The sequence below is a fragment of the Miniopterus natalensis genome, chromosome 9 (assembly GCF_054644295.1).
Source record: "Miniopterus natalensis isolate mMinNat1 chromosome 9, mMinNat1.hap1, whole genome shotgun sequence".
Classification (NCBI taxonomy): Eukaryota; Metazoa; Chordata; class Mammalia; order Chiroptera; family Miniopteridae; genus Miniopterus; species Miniopterus natalensis.
The window spans coordinates 39,864,908-39,886,129 of NC_142089.1; the positions used below are offsets into that span (position 1 = coordinate 39,864,908).

At 45.1% G+C, this 21,222-nt stretch overlaps 1 protein-coding gene across 1 annotated transcript in view; it reads left to right on the plus strand.

The window, feature by feature from the left end:
• The first annotated feature begins 18,914 nt into the window (after positions 1–18,914).
• The window catches only part of DNAJC6 (DnaJ heat shock protein family (Hsp40) member C6), a 100,462-nt gene continuing 98,154 nt past the window's right edge, over positions 18,915–21,222 (plus strand). The window contains exon 1 of the mRNA XM_016208345.2: positions 18,915–18,939. Coding sequence (XP_016063831.2) covers positions 18,918–18,939 — 22 coding nt within the window. The 5' untranslated portion in view covers positions 18,915–18,917. The remainder of the gene's footprint in view (positions 18,940–21,222) is intronic.

Sequence of the window (21,222 nt, forward strand, 5' to 3'; positions counted from 1 at the left end):
GTCATTTGAAAGGGGAGAGTGGGGATCAGCACAATTTGAACATTTGCTTTATGCCAGACAAGCTTAGATGCTTTGTAAGTGTAATCTCGCATTTCATCTTTGAAGTGGCCCTCTGAGACAGCCCTCAGCTGGCTGCCTTTAATCAGTGTCCCCACTGCTCCTAAGCTCCAGATATTGTAGGGAAGATAGGGGAGAAGGGTTCCTGGGAAAGTTCCTTCAAAGTGGGAGATGTCTGGGCTGTGTTAGGCTGCACGTTAAGTTCCAGGTCAGAAAACATTTTGAGGCAGAGGCTGTTTCTTCTCCTAGGTATCCCCTTGGTTCCAACTTCTGTCCGGTGATCCCAACCCCGGGACTGCTGTAACGCCTTCTGCCCTTCCAGCCCAGAGCAGCGGTGACTTTCTACCATTGCTATTCTTTGGAATAACTCATGATCACCACTTCCCCGCACCAAAGTCCTTTGTCCTGATGTAAAACGAAGACAGAGTACGTGTATATTTATTGAGAGCCTCCTCTTGGCCAAGTCCGCTGCCAAGTGCAGACAATCCTGTGATTAATAAGCCGAGTGTCAGAGGCAAGAATGGGGAGCCTTAGTCTGTGAAGGAAAGACAGATTTTTTAAGCACATATTTTCAATACAATATGAAAAGAGCTATGACAGAGCTATGCGTAAGGTTTTGTGGGAACACAAGATCAGGGTCAATTGGCCACGCAAGAGCAATGGCCATCTCATATATCTTCCAAACCTTTTAGTCCATCTGTTCTCTGGAGGCCAGTGAAGGATTAACCATTGTGTCTAGACCTTTGAGATCATCAATTCAGTCCCTTCGTTTTACAAAGGCGGGCATGCAGGCCTCATTTCCTCAACGCTTACCCTCCCTGCCCCTGATCACATTCTCCCTCTGTGCCCCATAAAAAGGGTAAGAAGCTGTAGGGTAAGAATCCCAACCATTCGCTTACTAGTTGTATAACTTTGTGTGGTTACTTAGCCTCTCTCTGCCCCAGCTCAGTCATTAGTAAATGGATCGGTAACGGTTCCTGCCATTGACCGCTGGCTCCCATGTCGCTCAGAGGGAAGTTACAGCCCAGCAGTAGCCTACCGAGCTCTCAGTCCCCCCACTCAGGGGGCCCCCAGCCTCTCCTCCCATAACAGACCTCCTTGCTCCCTCTCTTCCATCCACTCCTGTCCCCCTGCTGTTCCTCCATCCTATCAGGCTTGCTCCCAAGGTAGGGCCTTTAATCCAACAGTTCCTTCTGCAGGGAATGCTCTTCCTTTGGGCACCTGCATAGCTGACTTGATGGTTTCTTTCTCTTCAAGTCTTTGCTCTACTTCTCTCTCTCAACCAGGTCAAGCATGACCACCCCATTTCTAGTCCCCTCACCCTACTCTACTTTCCCTTTTATTCACAGCACTTATATCTTCTGTCAGACTTCACAGCTTACTTATTTTACCTATTGCTCACTGTCTGTCTTCCCACCCAATAGAATGTGGACTCCACACAACAGGAATCTGTATCTGATTCATTCCTCATGAATCCCAAGAGCCTACAATAGTCCCTGACACACAGTAGGTGCTTAGTTGACGCTCATAGGTTGTTGTCAATAAATAAGTCATATCTGGGTCCTGGCCAGGTAGCTCAGTTGGTTAGAGCATTGTCGCGATACACCAAGGTTGTGGGTTTGATCCTCGGTCAGGGCACATACAAGAATCAGCCAATGAATCCATAAATAGGTGGAACAACAAATCCATCTCTCTCTCTCTCTCTCTCTCTCTCTCTCTCTCCTCTCTCAAATCAATAAAAAAAGTCATGTCTGTAAAGGTCTTAACACAGTGCACAGCATGGGGTATTATTAAAAAAACAGCTCACTCATTGCCAGGTTTGTTCTGAATGTTTACATATAACTCATTAGTTTTCACAACAGCCATAGGAAATGGGCACCTCTTATTCCCATTTACAGAAGAGAAACTTAGACACAGCGATGTTAATGCAACTCCCTAATGGAACTTTAGAGTCAACAGTCCGTTACCAGGGCGTGTGATTTTAATGGTTATGTCATACTGCCCCTCTCAATAAACATCTTTTATATTTTTAGGTCAATTTAAAAATAAATCAGCATTTTTGAAGGCATGAATTAGTACTATAACAAGGCATATTATAATAACATTATAATGCATGAAGTAGGCACGAAAACTCTGAAGGGTCGTGGGTTTGATTCCGGTCAAGAGCAGGGCACATACCTCGGTTCCAGGCTCCATCCCTGGCCCTGGCGGGGGGGGGGGGGGGGGGGAGTGTCCCAGAGGCAACCAATCAATATGTCTCTCACATTGATGGTCTTCTACCCCTCACTTCCACTTTCTCATTAAAAAAAAAAAAAAAAAAAAAAAATCAATGGAAAAAATATTCTCAGGTGAAGATTAACAAACAAAAAATCAAAAACCCCTCCATACTGGACTTCTACCCCTTCTTTTCACCTTCCCATCCCACCCCGTCTTTGCCCCTGACACCGGCCCTGACCATTCTGCATTGCAGGCGATGGATTCCTTCCACCCCCATTGTCCCCACCAGCTGGCTTCAGGCACAGGTTTGGCAGAAAATGAGGTCCAAGGGTTTTGTTCCCTTTAAAGTTCTGAGATCTTAAGAGTCAATGCATCATTTACTACTAAAACATTTGCAAAGTAGTTTATTGGATTATTGTCAACCGAGTACTCTCACGAGTGCTTTTGTTGGAAAGTCCCTGCTTTCCAGGGTCGCTGGAAATGCTCTGTTGTGGACAAGAAGGCAAATATTATTACACGCAATTTACAGATGAGGAAAGCGAGGGTCAGATAATCCAGTGACTTTGCGTAAGGACATTAAAATGGCAAGTAAACTAAACTCCGCCCAGGATTTCCATGCCACGCCTGGTATTCTCCCATCGCTCAGGTTTCAGCACTGTAGGTAGTCAAAGGAGGTTTCTATGTTTTAATTTGTGACATTACAGTTTTACCTTTGAATGACTGTCCCCTTTTTATGCTCATCTTCCCGTTTCGTGGGCCTCCTGCAGAGCCCTGATCTCCGTGAGGAGCGTCTGCTCAGCACAGGGCTTCTGTTCTCTGAGAGGCGCTGGGGATCACCCACCAATCGCTGGGCGGGGTTATTCTCAGGCTGGCGGGAGCCTGTGGTAGCTAGTCCCTCAAGGTGATTTCAAATGATTCTGCCCTCCTCCTACGTGATGTCACTCCTCCATCCAGGAGGTGAAGCTCATGGCTTCTCCCTTGAACAGCTGAGCCTGTGGCTGAGCTGACCAATAGAATGTGCAGGAAGTACCTTTGGGGACTTGAGCCAAGGTATATGGGGACTTTTGAGCCAAGGTCTGAAGAAGCCTAGCAGTTTTGCTTTTCAGGCGGTGACAGCCTCCCTACAACAACATTCCTCTTACTAAGGATCTCCTTCATCCCTCTCCAGAAGAGACTAGGAAGCACTCTAAGAAGTGCCTGGTGCAGAGCCCCAGTTCTTACTTCGTGGGTGTGAAGAGCCCAGGATGCTATAAAATCACCACTGTCTTTAGATGCACAGATGGTAGTTTTGCGTTGACTGCTCCACTGCACTCTGCTGGCCAACGAGGCTTACAGAAGGAGGCTCCTTTAGCGGCACTAAAAACCTCCCGAATCAGGATGAATGGGGAACCATCCCAATAAACTCACTTTGCATACAATCAAAAAAGAAAAAGAAAAAAAGAAGCCTAGCAGTTTCTGCTTTTTTCCTTTTGGAACCCAGCCACCGTGCTGTGAGGAAGACCAAGCAACCACGTGGGGGAGAACCAGGGCTCTTGGCTGAACTCCCAGGTGACAGCCAGCACCATCTTGTGAGCTATGTCACTGAGCCCTCTTAGAAGTGGATCTTCAAGCCCTGACCAGCCCAGCTCACCTCCTGTGGAGCAGAAATGGGCTGTGCCCTCTGAGCCTTGCCTAAACTGCAAAATCATTTGCTAACAAATGATTGTTGTTGTTTTAAGCCATTAAGTTTGGGAGTGATTTATTATGTAAAAGTAGGTAATTAAAACAAATCTCTTAGAAGCCCTGAAAACATTTTATGTGAGCAGTATCCCCTCCTCTCACACTAGATACTACTGCTGAAAATGTCACGGTTGGGAGGCTTTCTGTAGGTACTGCTCTTTAAATCCGGAGTACATGTAATCTTGTCAACTTGGAGAACTTCAGATTGAAAAATAGGTTTAAAGTGCTTCCTGCACTAATAACAGCCCCGTTGGCATTGCCACTGGGGTCACATAAAACACTGGCAGGCACTCAAGATGACGTTAGGTGGTACAGCTTTGTTTATATTCTGGAACTCTCGTAAGGGAGGGTAGGTAACAGGACCCTTCAGGCATAATAGAAAAAATAAAACATGAAGTTTGAAGGGTGTGACCTTCATCCCAAATCAAGATTTTCTCATTTCTTTCTCTTTAGACACACACAAATATACACACACACTTGTTTGTTGCAAAAGAAGGTGCCACTGTTTTTTATGTCATTGTCTCTCTAAATGGACATAGTATTATAATAAGCTAGCCTTTATTGAAACTATTCAATACTTTACATATAATAGTAAAACTTATCCCAACCCTGTGAGGTAGGAATTATTTACTATTTCCATTTTGCAGATGGGGAAACTGAGACTTAGAGAAATTAGTTAAGCTGGGTAAGATCACATAGTTAGTAAGCAGCAGAGCCAGGATTCACTCAGCTTTGTGTAGCTGGAGAGTCTAGGTTTTTTTCTATTACCCCCTCTCCTCTCTCACACACACACATGCACACACACAGAAGAATCTGGTATCTCTTTGACTTTGAGGACTGTCAGTTTCATATTCCTGCACCTAGCTTCGTAAACACAATGACGTGAATGAAATGAAAGGATTTTTTCCCTTTTGTTTTCCCCTTGTGCTCAGTGAGCCAGATGTACAAATAAGTGGGCTTGTTTTGCATTTTTGACATTTGAAAAGAAATTCCATGTTGTTAGTGCTCATGAATGTGCCTGAGGGCACTTGGGTGTTTCTGGTTGGGTGGAAGGTCTCTCAGGCAGCATTCTTTTCCCATGGACTCCAAAGACTGCCGCGAAGACGCCCCACTGGATCTGCCTGGAGCAAGCTGTGTCTGTGGGAGCCAGAGACTCTGGCCTTGTTTTAGTTCTAGGCTGGAGGACTGCCATGAAACCACATGATGTTTGCACAAAAAGGGCAAGCCAAAGAATGTTTCTTTCATCCTTCCCTGACCAGTGAAGTCTAAGCAGTGAGCAAGTGGGCCCCTCCAAGGAGCTGTTCTAATGCACTGGATGTATCAGGACAATGGAAGAAAAGGTGAGTCTCTAAGCCAGGCCCAGTGGGGCTATTAACACTCAGCAGGATTCCAAAACCAGTTAGGACATACAGGGAAGGATGGTGGGAGACCTTGGAAGGGGACATCTATGTCATCTGGTTAAATCCCCTTCACTAATAGGACTGGGGATGATGGTGAACATTAAAATAGGGAGCCAGGAGGGGAAGGAGCAGAACCAATATTTCACAGATGGTTTGGGTAACCAGGACTAGATTCTAGGTGTCCTAACCCTAAGGCCAGGTAAGAAGTCTGAGGAGCAGAGCAAAACCCTTGTCTAGGGTATTAGTTGGTGGTATGTAGCTGCTATTCCTGAGTAGTTTTGTAAATTAGGTTATTTCTTCTAAGGGCTTATTTTTCAGACTTTAGTTTGGATGCCATGGACAATGAAGGCTGGTGTAGAAGAAAACTCAGCCTGTTGTTGACGGAGAGAGAGGACGCCTCTCAATGGCCACCCTCTTGATAGTTTCTCCCACTTCCCTTCTTTTTTTGGTATTATATCTTCTTATTCTTCTGGATTGGAGAAAGAGTAAAATTGGGCTGTCCCATACTTACTCTTAGAGTGTCACTTAGCTAAACCACTAATGGACTCATTCCAAATAGGAGAATAATGCAGCCGTCCCTGAGTCCCTGTGCTCCTGTGACCTCTCTGAGTCATTTATGCTTCCTTTCTGAGACCTGGCAGATGATCCTAGGCCTCCCACCTTGAGCCAAGGGACCATGAGAAAGTTAGTGTAGCCATGAAGGCATGGGTTTAGGTTGAATCTTGGCTCAACCACATTTTAAATACTGGAGTGAACTATATGAAATTATAGACATGTAATTTTTAAAAAAGATTAAACTTTTAATTTTAAAAATATTTATAAATTCACATGTACACTCTTACCCATTTGCCCATAGTAGGAACATTGTGCAAAACTGTAGTCCAATACCACAACCAGTATATTGACATTGATACAGTCAAGACACAGAACATTTCCATCATCACAGAACCCCTCCTCTTATCCTTTTATAGCCACACCTCCTCCCCAGCAGCAACTATCTTTCCTCTATTTCCATAATTTTGCCATTTCGAGAATGTCCTATAAATGGAATCATACAGTACGTAACTTTTGAGATTGGCTTTTTTTATTCAACATAATTCCCTAGAGATGCATATAGTTTGTTGCCTGTGTCAAAAATTTGTTACTTTTTATTGCTGAGTAGTATTCCGTGGTATGGATGTACCACAGCTTGTTTAACCATTCACCCATTAAAGGATTCCTAGGTTGTTTCCAGTTTTGGGCTATTACATACAAAGTTACTATGAACATTTGTATATAGGCTGTTGTTGGGTTTTTTTCTGGGATAAGTACCCAAGAGTGCAATTGCTGGTCTTATAGAAGTTGTGTGCTTAGTTTTACAAGAAACTGTGAAACTCTTTTCCAGAGTGTCTATACCATTTTACATGTTTATTGTCAATGTATGAGTGATACAGTTTCTCCCGCTACATCCTTGCCAGCATTTTGGTGTTGTCATTATTTTTTATATTAGCCATTCTGAGAGGTGTGTAGTGGTATCTCATTGTAGCTTTCATTTGTATTTCCTTACTGGCTAATGATGCTGAATATTTTTTCATGTGTTTATTTGCCATCTGTATATCACCTTCAGTGATATGCCTTTTGTATGTTTTTTAATATACAGAACAGTGATGTATCTGTTTATGTCTTTTGTATATTTTCTAATTGGATTATTTGGTTTTTTACACTTGAGTTTTGAGGCTTCTTTGTATATTATAAATACTAGTCCTTTGTTGGATATGTGCTTTGCAAGTATTTTTGCCCAGTCTGTAGCTTTTCTTTTCATCCTCTTAACAGGGTCTTTCACAGAGCAAAAGTATTTCATTTTGATAAGGTCCAATTTATCATTTTCCTCTCATGGATTGTGCTTTTGGTAGCAAATCTAACAACATTTCCATAGCTCAGGTCTTAGATTTTCTCCTACAAAAATTTTACATTTAAGTCTGCAATCCATTTGACTTCATTTTTGTATAAAGTGTGAGGTTTAGGCCAAGGTTCATTTATTTTGGTCAGCTGATGTCCAGTTGTTGTAACACCATTTGTTGAAAATTCAATTTTTCCTCTATTGTATTGCTTTTATTTATACCTTTGTCAAAAATCAGTTGGGCATATTTATGTGGGTATATTTCTAGGTTCTTTATTCTGTTTTATTGATATTTGTGTCTAACCTGCCAACACCACACTGTTTTGATTACTATAGCTTTATAGTAGACCTTAATATTAAGTAGAGTGATTCTTACCACTTTATTTTTTTTCCCTATGGAACTTAAATTTTTAAAAATCATTTTACTTGGGAATAAATGCTAAACTTACAGTAAAGTTGCAAGAGTGAAAATAGTATAAGACATACTCATATACTCTTTATCCAGATTCACCTATTATTTACATTTTGCTGTATTTGTTTTATCATTTGACGGCCCCACCCATCCATCCATACTCCCCCCACACACCTTTTTTAAAAAAAACATTTAAAGAAAGCTAAGTTAAATGAATCATGGCCCTTTATTCCTAAATACCTTAATGTGTACTTCCTAGAAATAGGGAAGTTTTTCTGAGACCTGGCAGATGATCCTAGGCCTCCCACCTTGAGCCAAGGGACCATGAGAAAATTAGTGTAGTCAGGAAAGCATGGGTTGGGTTGAACCACAATATAGTTATCAACTCCAATAAATTTATCATTGATAAACACTTATCTAGTCTGCTTTCCGTATTTCAATTCTTTTGAAAATTGGCCCTGTACTGCCCTTGAAAGTCTTAAATAAAAAACCCCAACACAAGACCCAGTCCAGAATCAGGCATTACATTGAGCTGCCATGTGTCTTCACCCTCCTTTAATATGGGACGTCTCCATAGCCTTTCTTCATCTCCAGGCCACTGATGCTTTTAAAGAATACCCACCCCACCCCCCAACTTTTAGTAGTTCAGTCCTCACTCAGATTTCCCTATGATTGGATTCCGGTGGCGCAGTCTTGGCCAAAATACTGCAAAGGCGAGGTGTCTTTCTCAGGGTGATGCGTCTGAAGTCCCTCCATTTGCATCCGCCTCCACTGGTGGTTTTCTTATTGATCATCTGGTGTAGTTATTGTATGATATTTGCTTGGGCCTACAAAAATAGCAATTTCATGACTCAACCTAACATATTAATGTTTCATATGTGTACCCTGACCTCCCCGATGCTCTGTGCCCTCCATTAATTAAGCGTGGGTAGTAATAATCTCTCTCCCATGGGTATCATTGGAAGAGTTAAGGTAACGAACGTAAAAAACCTGGCCCATGAAAAGCAGTCCGTAAGCATGAGCTATTATCACTGCAGCCGGCAGTATTAAAGGCACCTGGCGTTGACCTTCCTCGCAAACCCTCCGAAGTACAAGCAAAACCAGGCCAGAGACAAAACGGTGGGAGTGGAGGCAGCCTGGGCTCCGCGGGTCAGGCTCCTCCGGCAAGTGGAGAGCGCCCCCGCCCCGCGGGTGTGCAGGGAAGTTCGGTGGCGCGTGTGTGAAGGCGCCGGGACATGGAACAGGCGCTCAAAAATTCATGAGCCATCCATAACCTGTTGTATGAGGAAAATGGAAATATTTGTCAGATTAAAAAAAAACCCCAAACTAACATAATGTGAGATCATTCTCAGGCAGCAGCAGGGTGTGGAAAAGAGAGAGCGCCCAGGATGTGAGGATCGTCACCACTTAGCAGCTGTGTGATCTCTGGGGAGACTCCTGGACCTCTCAGAGCTTCCGTATTATCTTTGTAATTTGGGGACAAAAATCACACCCCTGTTCATTAATGATGCGCAGCGGTCCTTGGGCGCTCGCTCCATGGACATCTGACCCCAGGAAGACTGGGCCGCACTTTCACCTGGGAAGCCGCCTGGCGCGCAGCGCGTCCCCGAAGGAGCTCAGCCTACGGCGCCCACGCCCGCCGCGCCCCGCCCCGCCCCGCCCCGCGGGCGCCGCCCCAGCAGCTGTCCTCCCCCCCGCCCCCGGCCCCTCCCGCCCCGCCCCGCCCCCACTTACCCCTCCCCCGCCCCCTCCACTCCCACCGCCGGGGCCGCAGGCTCCTCCCCCGGCCGCTGCGTACGCCCCGGCGACGGCGCGGCACCTGCAGACGCGCAGCAGCGGGGGCGGCCGAGGCGACCCTCGGGGACGGCGGGGGAGGGGCGCGGGCGCACAGATGGGAGCAACTGAGGAGGGCGGCAAGAAGAGCCGGAGGCTGTTTTCTTCTCTGCGGCCGTGGAAGGCCACCCGGCGGCTGTGGAGGACGCGCTCGGCTCCCAGGGCGGCGCGGGGTGAGTGTGGGCGCGGCCGGGGGACCTGTTACCGCGTGCGGCCGACGCCGGCCGCCCGCTGCCGCAACTCCCGCCGAGTTCTCGGCCTCCCCGGACCTGCGGGCTGCGGCGGCGCAGCCTGGGGGTCCAGCCCGGCGACCCTGCACCCCGAGCCTCGGCCGTGGGAACGAGACGAGTCCCCGAGCTCCCCTGGGGTCTGTCGACCACCCGCAGGGGCCAGTCTCGGCTCAGAGCTCGCTCCCCCTCCACCCCTTGGCCCCATAAGCGCCTCCCGTTGGTCCAGGTGGTTGCAGCTTCTTTTCCGCAAAGTCCCTGCCTTTCCATCTGGCTCTGGACTGAAGGGATCCCGGGCGCCTCAGGGACAGTCTTACTCAGGTTTGCATCTGCCGTCCCAGCACCTCCCACACCTGGCCGGCACCTGCAATGCAGTACCCGTTGGGGGAATGAATCTGGACCCAATGCTCCCTTCAAGGTCCTCCCCCATCGGGCCCACCCCCCTTTCCAACCTGTTTGGGGTGACTCCCTGCTATCTCCTAAGCCCTAGCCATGATAAACTATTTCCTGAACACATTCCGCCCTGTCCTCATCGGGGCCTTAATTCACATTTATTCAGTCACTGACTCACTCCATTCATTCATTCCACAATTTTTATCCAGCCCCCCTGTGAGCCAGGGCTTGGAATAAACAAGAGAGGCAAGGCCCCAGCTCGTGGAATTACTTTTAGAGGGGAAAGGAGACATTGCACAAATAAAATGGGTAAAAATCCCCATTAGAAATTGTACGTGTGCTTAGGAGTCAGCTGGGAGAGGAGAAAAGGCAGGGGCCCTGGTTACATGGCAGGTGGACAGAGAGGCTCTCGGAGGCCAGGCAGTGTACTCCGGGGTGGAGCCGGGGATAGTGTTCCTGCCAGAGGAAATAACAAATGGAAAGGTGCCCAGTGTGCCCCGGGAAAGTGAGGGAAGCAGGGCCCGGCCCAGGGTCTGGGTAGGCCATGACGAGGAGTTTGGATTTTATTCCTAGTGGGTTGGGAAGCCATGAAAGTATTCTCTGCAGGGACATGACATGCTTTGCTGGCTGGCACACTGCCTTCTTTCTATCTGCAACGGCCATGCCTTCGTCTTTCACCCCGGCCCGTTCCTACCCATCCGTCAAGACTAGCACAGATGCCATCTCCTCCGGGAAGCCTTTCCCGGGGTTCCTGCCACCTGTAACGGCTCTTTTGGAATCTCATCACCCATAGGGCGTTTGTCGCTGTTCACCTGGCCTTATAGGTTCCACGTGACAAGGTCTCATCGGTTTCATCTTCGCATTCCGCTCTAGGCTAAGTCAGGGTTTGGTACTTTGTAGATACCTGTTTGCGTGTGTGTGTTTGTGCGCGTGTCCCATCTTGTCCTTTCCATCTGTTTCCATCATCTGAGGATCTTCTTCTGAGACACTGACGTGCCTTGATTTCTAAAATGGCCGATCCGAACGGGCAGAGGCTGGATTGCACCAGGGCCCTGTCACTGATGTAGCCCTCACCCTCCCACGCCAGGGTTATTTTGAGGGCTAAGTGAATTAATGAGTTAACAAATGTAAAGTGCTGGCGCATATGCGTATCGTAAGCATTCTAAAGATAAATTTGACAAAGAGCAGCAGTAATTATCTTTTGAATATTTATTGCGTTAGAAACAAGCTTTTCTGTTGTTGATAGTTAGGGAGACTCTGTGGCTTGGCGTTGTCCTCTTGTGGCTTTCAAAGGATGTGTGTTATTACTTTCATCAATGCACCAGTTAAATTCCTTCCCCACTGGCACCAAGAACTGTTGCTGAAACTTAGTAGGGCTCAAGGCTGACCACCCCGTTTCTTTAGCTTGCCCGAGTAGTTGAAAAGATTGGGAATTGCAACAAGTATTCCTTCAGTGATAATTACATGCCTGGTGTTATTCCATGTGTTGTGTCAGTGTTTACAAGAGAGGAATAAATGGATATTGCCACTGTGCTAAATTAAGTTAGAATAAGCTTCCCAGTTTTATAATTTTAAAAACCAGTTCTATATTGTATACACAGCCATCATCTCCTCTCTTTGTTCCCCTTCTAGAGTTCCCATTGCCATGCTATCTAGACCTCTCTTTCCTTAGTTAGGATCTTGGCTGGTCACTACATTTCTCTACAATCCCCTGTACAACCTGGGGATGAGGTCATTATACTGTCTCATGTTACAAGATATGTTACAGGTTACAGAGTAGGTCAACCACAAAATCTTGTGTAGATCTTGACAGCACCCCTGGAAGGAGGGAGGGAAGATGATTTATTTTCCCCATTTACAGATGAAGAAGATGAAACAAAAGATAGAGTGACACGCAGGAGGTTATGTGATGGGTGAGTGGCAGACTCAGGTGTGGGTATCCATATGGCACCCTTCCTGCCACATCTCCAATATCTATACTTGTGGAAGGGCGAAGTAAAGTTAATAAATATCATGCAATCAAAGAAACGCACATTCCAATTTTAAAAGAAAAACTTTTTAAAGGTAGCCTGAATTTCTCATGAGGCTATCACCATCATTTTGAGCATCTAGAATCATATGCTTTGGGGTCAGACTATGCTTTGAATCTGTCACTAGTAAGTGACATACTAATAAGCTGTGTCATCTTGGGCAGGGTGCTAAATCTTTCTAAATCTAAAACTCCTTTATATATATGTAAACTAAGGATGATAATGCCTATGCCTTAATGTTACTGTGATGATTAAATGAGTTAATGTATGTAAAATGCCTTGATCATAGTGGCTTACAAGGTGGTGATTTTTATTAATATTACTTCAAGTCTTCCACCATATGCTCATACCACAAATATGTTCAGCCATGGGCCTGGAAAGTTCAATGAGCTATGGGGAAAAACCATGGCTGGAAGTTCCTTTGGGCCAGCTCACCCTTCTGGACTAACCAGAAGGCCTTCCGCACCACCAACTCCTCTTTCCCACCTTTTTTTTTTACAGAAGGCTGGAGTTCTGTGAGAAGTAGCATACCTTTGGGGACTCCTGGCATTTTCTCAGCCTGACACTGTCCTGAATCAAAGCAGACATTCAATACATATGTTTGTAATGAACGAATCCTCTAGGGGATACATATATCTCCAAAGAGTGTGAGTCTGAAATTTATAGTCTGAACACCTATGACTGTAAGTTTAGGATAAATACCTAGGACAGTTACTGGGTTAAAAGGTATATACTTCTTGAATTTTGAAAGGTGTTGCTAAGTTGACCTCAGTATATTTGAGTGAATTTAGTTCCCTCCAGTAGTGTATGAGATTCCTGATTCCTTACTTCCCTGCTGATACTGAGTACTGTCAGGCTTTTTAATGGTTGCCAATTTGATGGGTGTGAAATGGTACTGCATGGTTTTATATAGAATTTCCTTTACAAATAATGAAGCTGAAGATTTTTCACATGAATATCGGCCATGTGTGATCTCTCTGAAATGTCGGTTCGTGTCTTTTTCCATTTTTTCCCCCCTTGATAGTTTGTCTTTTTCTTACCCACTTATAGGAGTTTTTTGAATATTCTGGATAGTAATCATTTATTGACTTATATGTCCAAACAGTTCTAAAAATATACCAAACCATGCAAATGGTTCTAAACAGGAATGTGATCACGCAAGCTGTGCCCAGTGGAAATTACTCCTCCATATGCTTTTATCCTTTCCAAAGAGCCATATTTTAGTCAAACACCTAAGCTTTTAGGTTATAGAAAAGGGAGTGAACAGCTGGTGGAAGAATTTTGTGAGCAGTAGACTTGCCTACCCCTTGAAGTGATGGTGGAAAATGAGTCCTGAGATCCCCCAGTTAGAAATTACCTCCTCCAAACCCTGCTGGGGTGAAGAGCCCTTTCCTGAGCTGCGATATCCCCTGGGAAGACACAGATTGGGATAGAGTCAGTCTCCATCAGCAGATAACGCTTTCCAGGACAAGTTAGTTGGAGAAGGGGACAGAATACTTGCCAGATGATCTGTGGTTTCATCCCTCACTGCCATTTTATTTTTGGCCGTATGTCCCTAAAACCAAATCACATTGAATGGAAATAATGATCACTACCTAGGGATATTGGCAAGATCAAATGAGATTATAAACAGGAAAGGCTATGTAAATGCAGGGTATATTTCCTAGGCTTAAAACCTTGTTGAACTATAATCTGTAGGCCCTATCCCTTCTCCTACCACCTGTTCTGCATACAGGTGCGTGATTGTAGAGCAGTAGTTTTCCCAGTGTGGTCTCTGGGCCAGCAACATCTACATCACCAGGAATTTGTTAGAAATGCAAATTATTGGACCCACTCTAAGAGCTACAGAATCAGAAACTCTGAGCTGGGGTCCAGCAATCTGTTCTAACAAGCCCTGCAGTAAATCTGAAGTGTGCTAAAGATTGAGAATGACTAGTGGGATGTGCCAGAGCTTTAAGTCATCAGATGAGGGTTTTAAATCTTAACTCTTTCATTTGCCACTTGTGGCAGGAGCAAGTTACTAGATCCCTGTTGGGTTTCCAAGCTCTCATCAATAAAAAGAAGGTATCTCCCTCCTGGGGTTGTTGTGAGAAGGAAATGAGAAGGAAGAGTCCTAGCCCTGCAACTTTTTAGCTCTGTGTCCTTTAGCAAGTCCCCTTGCCTCTTTCTGCCTCTCTTTTCTCATCTAAAAAGATGAAATGGCAAGAGTTAATATGTACACACTGCTTACTATGTTATAGCCACTGTCCTAAACCTGTGCATATTTTTATTTTATTTAATTCTTACAATAACCATGTTTTGTAAGAGAAATGAGAAAACCGAAGCACAGAGAGGTTAAGTAATGTTTCCAAAGTTGCACAACTAGTGAGCTGGAATTCAAACCCAGGCGGCGTGCTGTGCAAGTCCTTGCCGTAAAGACAGTGCTTGGAAATAATAAATTCTCAGTCAGTGTATGATGATGATAAGGAGATTGCCTGGAACACATAGGCATTTCATATATTAACTCCCTTTCCTTGCCTTGTGGCTGGGCTTCATGAAAGCTTACGTAGCTTTCCTTGTAGTCATGCCACCCTCTTCTCTCCCGACTCTACTAATTACAAACCGCCACCCACCAGTAGGCAATTTTTCTCTCTTGCCTCTTTTATGGTCACTTCGATGGTCTGAGCAAACCAAGCAGAGGCTTGGCTTGATGGAAGAAGACCCCATGTGGTGGTTCAGATGAAGCTAGCTACCTCCTGTCACCCCACCCTATATGTTTTGGGAATGAATGACCAAGCTAGAAGAGTTTCCAGGCAAGTGATAGAAAGATCATTAGGTCTCCCTAATTTGGGACCTAGCCTCCAAGTTTCTTTTGCTCTCAAATTGCTAAGGGAATGTAAATGCATTTTTTTTTTTGCTCAGTTTTTCTTCAAATTAAAATGTACAGCTGGGAAGTTTAACTCACAATATTACAGCAGCTTTTTTTCCTTTCATTTTTGTTTTGCTGGTACAATAAAAAGCCTGTTCTCTTTCAATTCAGGGTCCCACTGATTGTTCTTGAAAATTCTCTTTGGTTTTGCTCTCAAGATGGCCTGCTGGGCATGACTCACCAGTCTAATGACTCAGAAGCAGCATCTAACAAGACAAGGCCTGTGCAGAGCTGTGAAGGGACTTGGTGGCCAGTGGAGCCCACCTGAAGCTTTCCCTAAACCCAGTTAGTGAGATGGAGCATCATTTTCATTAATGCATGTTTATAATGTCCTTGGTACCAGTTTATTTGAAGTCCAGGGTCTGCCAGAGACATTGCCTTGTTGTGGAAAGCTCCAATGCTTGAGTCCGTCCCTGTCCCTCAACTGGGTGTGGCCTTAGATTTACTGGACAAAGCTTCTAAGAATTTACCTGACCCACCTTGGAATGGCTACAGAATCAGGAGGTCTAAGGCTTCTGTAACTATTGTGTCAGGAAGAAAAGTAAAGGTTTTTTTTATTTGAAGAGGTCTTCAGACTAATTTCAACTTAATTTTTAAAGTAAACTAGCAATTAAGGATGGACAGAGAGATGGAAAGATATGCAATACAGCAAATATAGCAAAATGTACTGGAAAATGGAGTTACCGTGCACTTCTTTCAGCCTTTTCCCCCCCAATCCTCATCTGAGGACATGCTCAAAAAGAGGAAGGGAGGGAGGAAGGGAGGGAGACAGAGAGGGAGAGAGAGGAACATTGATATGACAGAGAATCATTGATTGTCACTTTCATACACTTCCCCGACTGGGGATCAAACCAGCAACCCATGTGTGTGCCTTCACTGGCGATCTAACCGGCAACCTTTCGGTGCATGGGACAGTGCTCAACCAACTGAGCCACTCGGGCTAGGCTCTTTCAACCTTTTTAATGTTTGAAACTTTTCAAAATGCAATGTTGGGTAAAATGCAGGTACCTCTGAAAATGACCACACTCTCAAAAAATTTACTTCCTCTTTAATGTAAATAGCCACCCTTCTCACACTTCCTCACTCCTCCCAGCCTTAGTTTTTTTCCTGGAAAGCCTGCTTGATTAAAAAGGGCCTTGAGTGAGGCTGCAGGGGTGAGCTACTCCTTTATTCCAAGGGCTTTATATTATTCCTGGTACATAATTCTCACAATAGCACCGGCTGGTTATTATTTTCTGCATTTTGTGAGGAGACGGAGGTGCAGAAGGAGTAAACTTGACCTGGGTCGCAAGGTACTAATATTAGTCTTATAGCATTTATGGAGCCCTTACTTTATGTGTCAGGCAGTGTGTTATGTACTTTCCATGCATTAACTTGTTTGAGCCTCGCCCGAGCCTAGGAGGTAGGTACCATTATTATCTTCATCAGGAAATAGGGACTTAGAGAGGTGCAAGAATATATCTTGGTTTACTCTAGGGGCCAGTAAATGGCACAGTCCATGTTTGAGCCCACTCTCTCCTGCTTTAGAGCCCCTGCCTGCCTATTAAGGCCCAAGCCTTAGCATTCCTTTTCCTAGCTCAGTAGATCAGCATACCTTGTGGAACCTCTTGCCCTGAGACCACAGCCCTTTGAGGACAGAGAATGTTTTGTTCAGCACTGTGTTATTTCCAGGGTTCAGGGCAGTGCCTGGCACAATGAATATTTATTGACTGAAAGAGTGAATGAATGGTGACTTCTCACCACCTACTTCTTCCCTTACTCTCTCAGCCTCTAAAGGTGCTCCCACTAGGCGCATTTAGGCTGCCCTGGATTTGGTCCTTGGAGATAGAGATGCCTGCTCCTTTGGCTTGATCTATGGGCCAAATGGCTCATTTGGAAGCAGCAAGGAATTCTAATGAAGACAGATTTTCTTCATTGGTCTTACGTTGTCAAAGAGGTGGAAAAAGGTATTATCCACTGCCAAGGAAAGATGGGAGCAAAAATTAAATACTTACAATTTCCCCTAAATTTCAGAGGAGTCTAAATTGTGGCAGCTGGAAATGAACTCCAGAACCCCTAGTGGCCCTGATAGCTTTCATTCTATAGCTATATTGGACTCTTGGGCTGTAGTAATGAACCGGTGAATACTAGCAATTAGTTCTCTTAAGTGTGCCCAAGCATGTTGATAATTGTATCTTACATTTATATAGCGCTTAGTTACAAAGCACTATTCACATCTGTTCCCCCTTTTGATCTTCTGAACAGCCTGGTACATACACAAGCAGGTATGATTAGCCCCACATTACAGATGAGGAAACTAGTGCCAGAGAGGCTAAGTCACCTGCCCTGCACCACTCAGTTAATAGAGGTAGAGATAGGTCTTCAACCCTCTTGCCTCAACTCCTACCCCAGCAAATTTTCCATGTCAATATTGTATTTAACCCAGCAGTTTCTGGGGATGAGAGCAATAGGTAGATATATTTCTTTTTGTTGCTCTTCAGCCAACTTAGTGAGGTCCTCAATTGGGCCAGTTAAGCTTTTTGGATATCAGTTTACCAATTTGTATAATGAGGGAATGAACACCACCCATCAGTGAGGGCACCTGGAGCAGAGGAGTTTGTGAGGGTTCCAAACTTAAAACATCAACTTCAGAGTGAAGATGTTTGGAAGGGACTGTAATGATCCTGACCAGTTTTCCATAAAATAAGTTAAATGTCACCTCCCCTGGCCACCTTGTCAAAAATGGTACCTCTGCTCCCCCGTAACCATGCTTCATTTTTCTTCATATTATTCGCTGACATTTATTATATGCGTATATTGGTGTGTTTGTTGTCTGTTTGAATCTCCCCACCAGAGTGTAATAGCTGTGGTCTGTTTTTCTATATTCCTGAATCCCTAACAAGTAGAGCAGTGCCTGGCACAAATACCATTTGGAAGGAGGGAGGGAGGACAGGAGGGAGGGAAGTAAGAAAGGAAGAAGGAAGGAAGGAAGGAAGGAAGGAAGGAAGGAAGGAAGGAAGGAAGGAAGGAAGGAAGGAAGGAAGGAAGGAAGGAATCTGAGCTGTGTAATCATTGAAAGGAAGCTTGAATTGGATGCCTGAAAGATTTACTCAAATCTTCCTTGCCCTCTAACAGAGGGTTCTCACGGTCTGGTTTCTCATACCCATTTCTGGCTCAGCCACTCAGTGGCTTAAAACCAATCACTAAAGCCTCCTTGAGTATCCGCTTACACCTGGGTGAAGTGGGTTCAATAACACATGTCCCTGCAGATTCATAGGTCATTGTATTGTACGGCATGCCTCTGTATTGTAACAGTGTGAGCAGCCTGAGGACTGAGGCTAGTCCCCTTCACTGTTGTAGCCCCAGTACTAAGCAGAGAGCCTGGTCCACAGAGAGGTAAAAGAAATGTCTGTTGAATGAATGAATGTACAAGAGGAAACAGAGCACACGGGCCTAATTCCCCTCCAAAGTCAAGGTCTCCATTTGAAAATAAGCCTGGTGCATGGCATAGACATTCCCCTTTCAACTTGAATCACATCTCTCCGGGGACCAGGAGGCGCTTGAACAGTTGGTTCCCTAACCTAAGGGAAGGAAAGGCATGCCTAGGCTCCAGATCCAACTCCATGCCATGTTTTGGAAGTTGTGTTTACGTCTGCCTTCATCCGGATCCTTTCCGCTCCAGCATAAGCAAAATTATAACCCTGCACATTGACTTGCATGCAATTATCAGAGCCCCGGTAGACCTCTGTGGAGGGACTTCGCCCCTGAGACCGCTGACTCTCTGTGAATGACAAATCGAAAGTCAGGGTTGGAGAATTAGCTGGACTTTCCATCCCATTTGCAGCAGAGGGAGGAAGCAAAGAATGAAAGATTCTGAAAATAAAGGTAAGGGCCCAACTGCAGAGGGAAGGCAAGAAGATGCTAGAGGTGAGATGGCACTCCACGGGCATGTTTAGTTTGTGTTAATGACTGATTTAGCCTTCCTGTGCATATGTCATTTTAACGTTCTAGTTACATAATAAACATGACTTTTTAAAAGACTGGCTTCTAAAAATATATATAAAAATTAAAATGACTGGTTTCTGGTTTTCAAATATTGTGCCATTGAATTTTCCATTTTTGTGCTACTAAATATAACCATATTTTTGCATTCATTTACTCTTAGCTGAGTATTTCCATTTCACAGGTTTCCTTATGATAGCTACCAGGGTTTTTGGTAATTTTATATTGGGAGTGTTCACAATAATGTGTAGGTTTTCAGTGCATTATTGGAATTGGAATATCTGAAATACTTGGGACTTACACAGTTTGGGTTCTCAGGAAAAGCGGTGACTGAGAATCCCTTAATGAAATCTTTTTAGGAGGACTCAGTGGGGAGCTTTTACTGACCTTCAGAACTGTTTATCTTGCAGAGAGATATTGGGATGCAAGCTCCCCCTATTCTGCCAGCCTCCGCCCCCTAAATCCTTGGTACATTAACATTCCCCCCACCCCCAATCGCTAATTCCTTTGGAGATACTGTGGAGGAGAGAAACGGTTTTAAATTCTGAGGCTCCTTAAAATTTCTGCCGCAGTTGGGGGAGGAGCGATAGACCCCAAGGTCTCAGGAGGCTGCACGTGTTCCCCCCTCCTGTTTCCAGGACGAGCCCTTCCTTTCTGCAGCGTTGGGCCAGCTCCGGTCCGGGTGCCCGGGAAGGCGCAGGGAAGGCAGGCTCCCCGGGGAAAGCTCCCGGTGGCCGCGGGCGCAGAGGACGCCATCTCTGCGCGTCCATGCCCCGCCGCTGCTCCCTGAGCGCTAATTTTAGGGTTTGCCTGCCCCCCCTTTCCGCGCGCGCTCTCACGGCTCTCTCCCGGGAGCCACTGCGCATCGATGAGCGCCCAGTCCTCTCCTCCCCGGGCGCTCCGGCTGAGGAGGGCCGGGCGCTTTGCCCGTGGGTACCCGGGCTCGGGTGCGCAGGTGGAGGCGGACACGCAGCCCCCGCGCAGGTGACTCGCGCCCGAGGGAAGTTATTGGGGTGATCCGTGCAACGACACGGGCCCCCAAACGCCTCCTCCCTGTGCGCAGCGCCGCCGGCTTGGCCTTCTGCTGACCGGTCCCCAGCCACTGTGTCTGGCTTGTAATAAGATAATAAATTAAAAATAAGAAATGAAAACAAACAAACAAACCACACAGCCTGACGTCAGTGGGGGGACTGGTATTTTAAGCTACCAGGCTGTTTGCAATGAAGGCTCTTAGCCACCCTACTGTCTGTAACTGAGGCTTAAAAACGGCTTGGGGTAGCTGGTGGTGGTGGTAGTAACATCGAATAGGCTCTGGATCATTCATATCCACGTATTGATCTGTGTGGTTTAGATGTTTAAATGTTAATGAAGCAGCCTTAGCAGGGAAGAAAACAGCCATGCTTTGGCCTGGTAAGTGGAAAGAGGGCCTGTCCACTCCTGTTTGTAAACCAGCCTCTGGTGGACAAATAAAACCTGTGTGTGTGTATTAGAAGTAGTTTAAAGGAACTCAAGGAGAACCGTTGTCTCTTCCTATGTTGTTTTCAGTGGCTGGAGAAAGGGTTACTGGAAAGAAAAAAATTGTTTATATGCCATGTCATGCTAGGCCAGTGGCATGATTTTGAAAAAATTATTGCCTGAATGGAGGCTGAGGTGGTTAATATTCACCATGGTTTGGAACTGAAACACTCCCAGCTTCTCGGTGTATCAGCATGTTTTCAGTTTCAAATCCCAGCTGCTTTTTTGAAGTGAGTTGGTATTTAGAATTTTTGTTTCGCTTTGTTTTTGGAAAGAGCTTTTAGTTGGGAGTCAGAATGGTTAGGTCTGGCTTGTTCTGCCATAAACTCATTAGTGATCTAGGACTTTATTTTTTTGGATCTCAGTTTCCTTATCTCAAAAATGGAGAAATATTAGACTAGATCACTGTTATTCAGATTGTGAGTGGTAAGAAATCCATTTAGTGGGTTACAGGCAACATTTAGAAAGATGAAATTGAATAGAAAATGCTAGAAACCATTACACATGGTAAGGATAAATATTGTTTCCTGAAACTTCTGTTTTAGATATTATGTTTGTTTTGGTATGTAGGTATGGGCTATATTGATGTCAGGTTCTGTTTCTCACTGTGAATCCTAGTCAAAAGAGTTTGAGAAACACTGTAATAAGTCA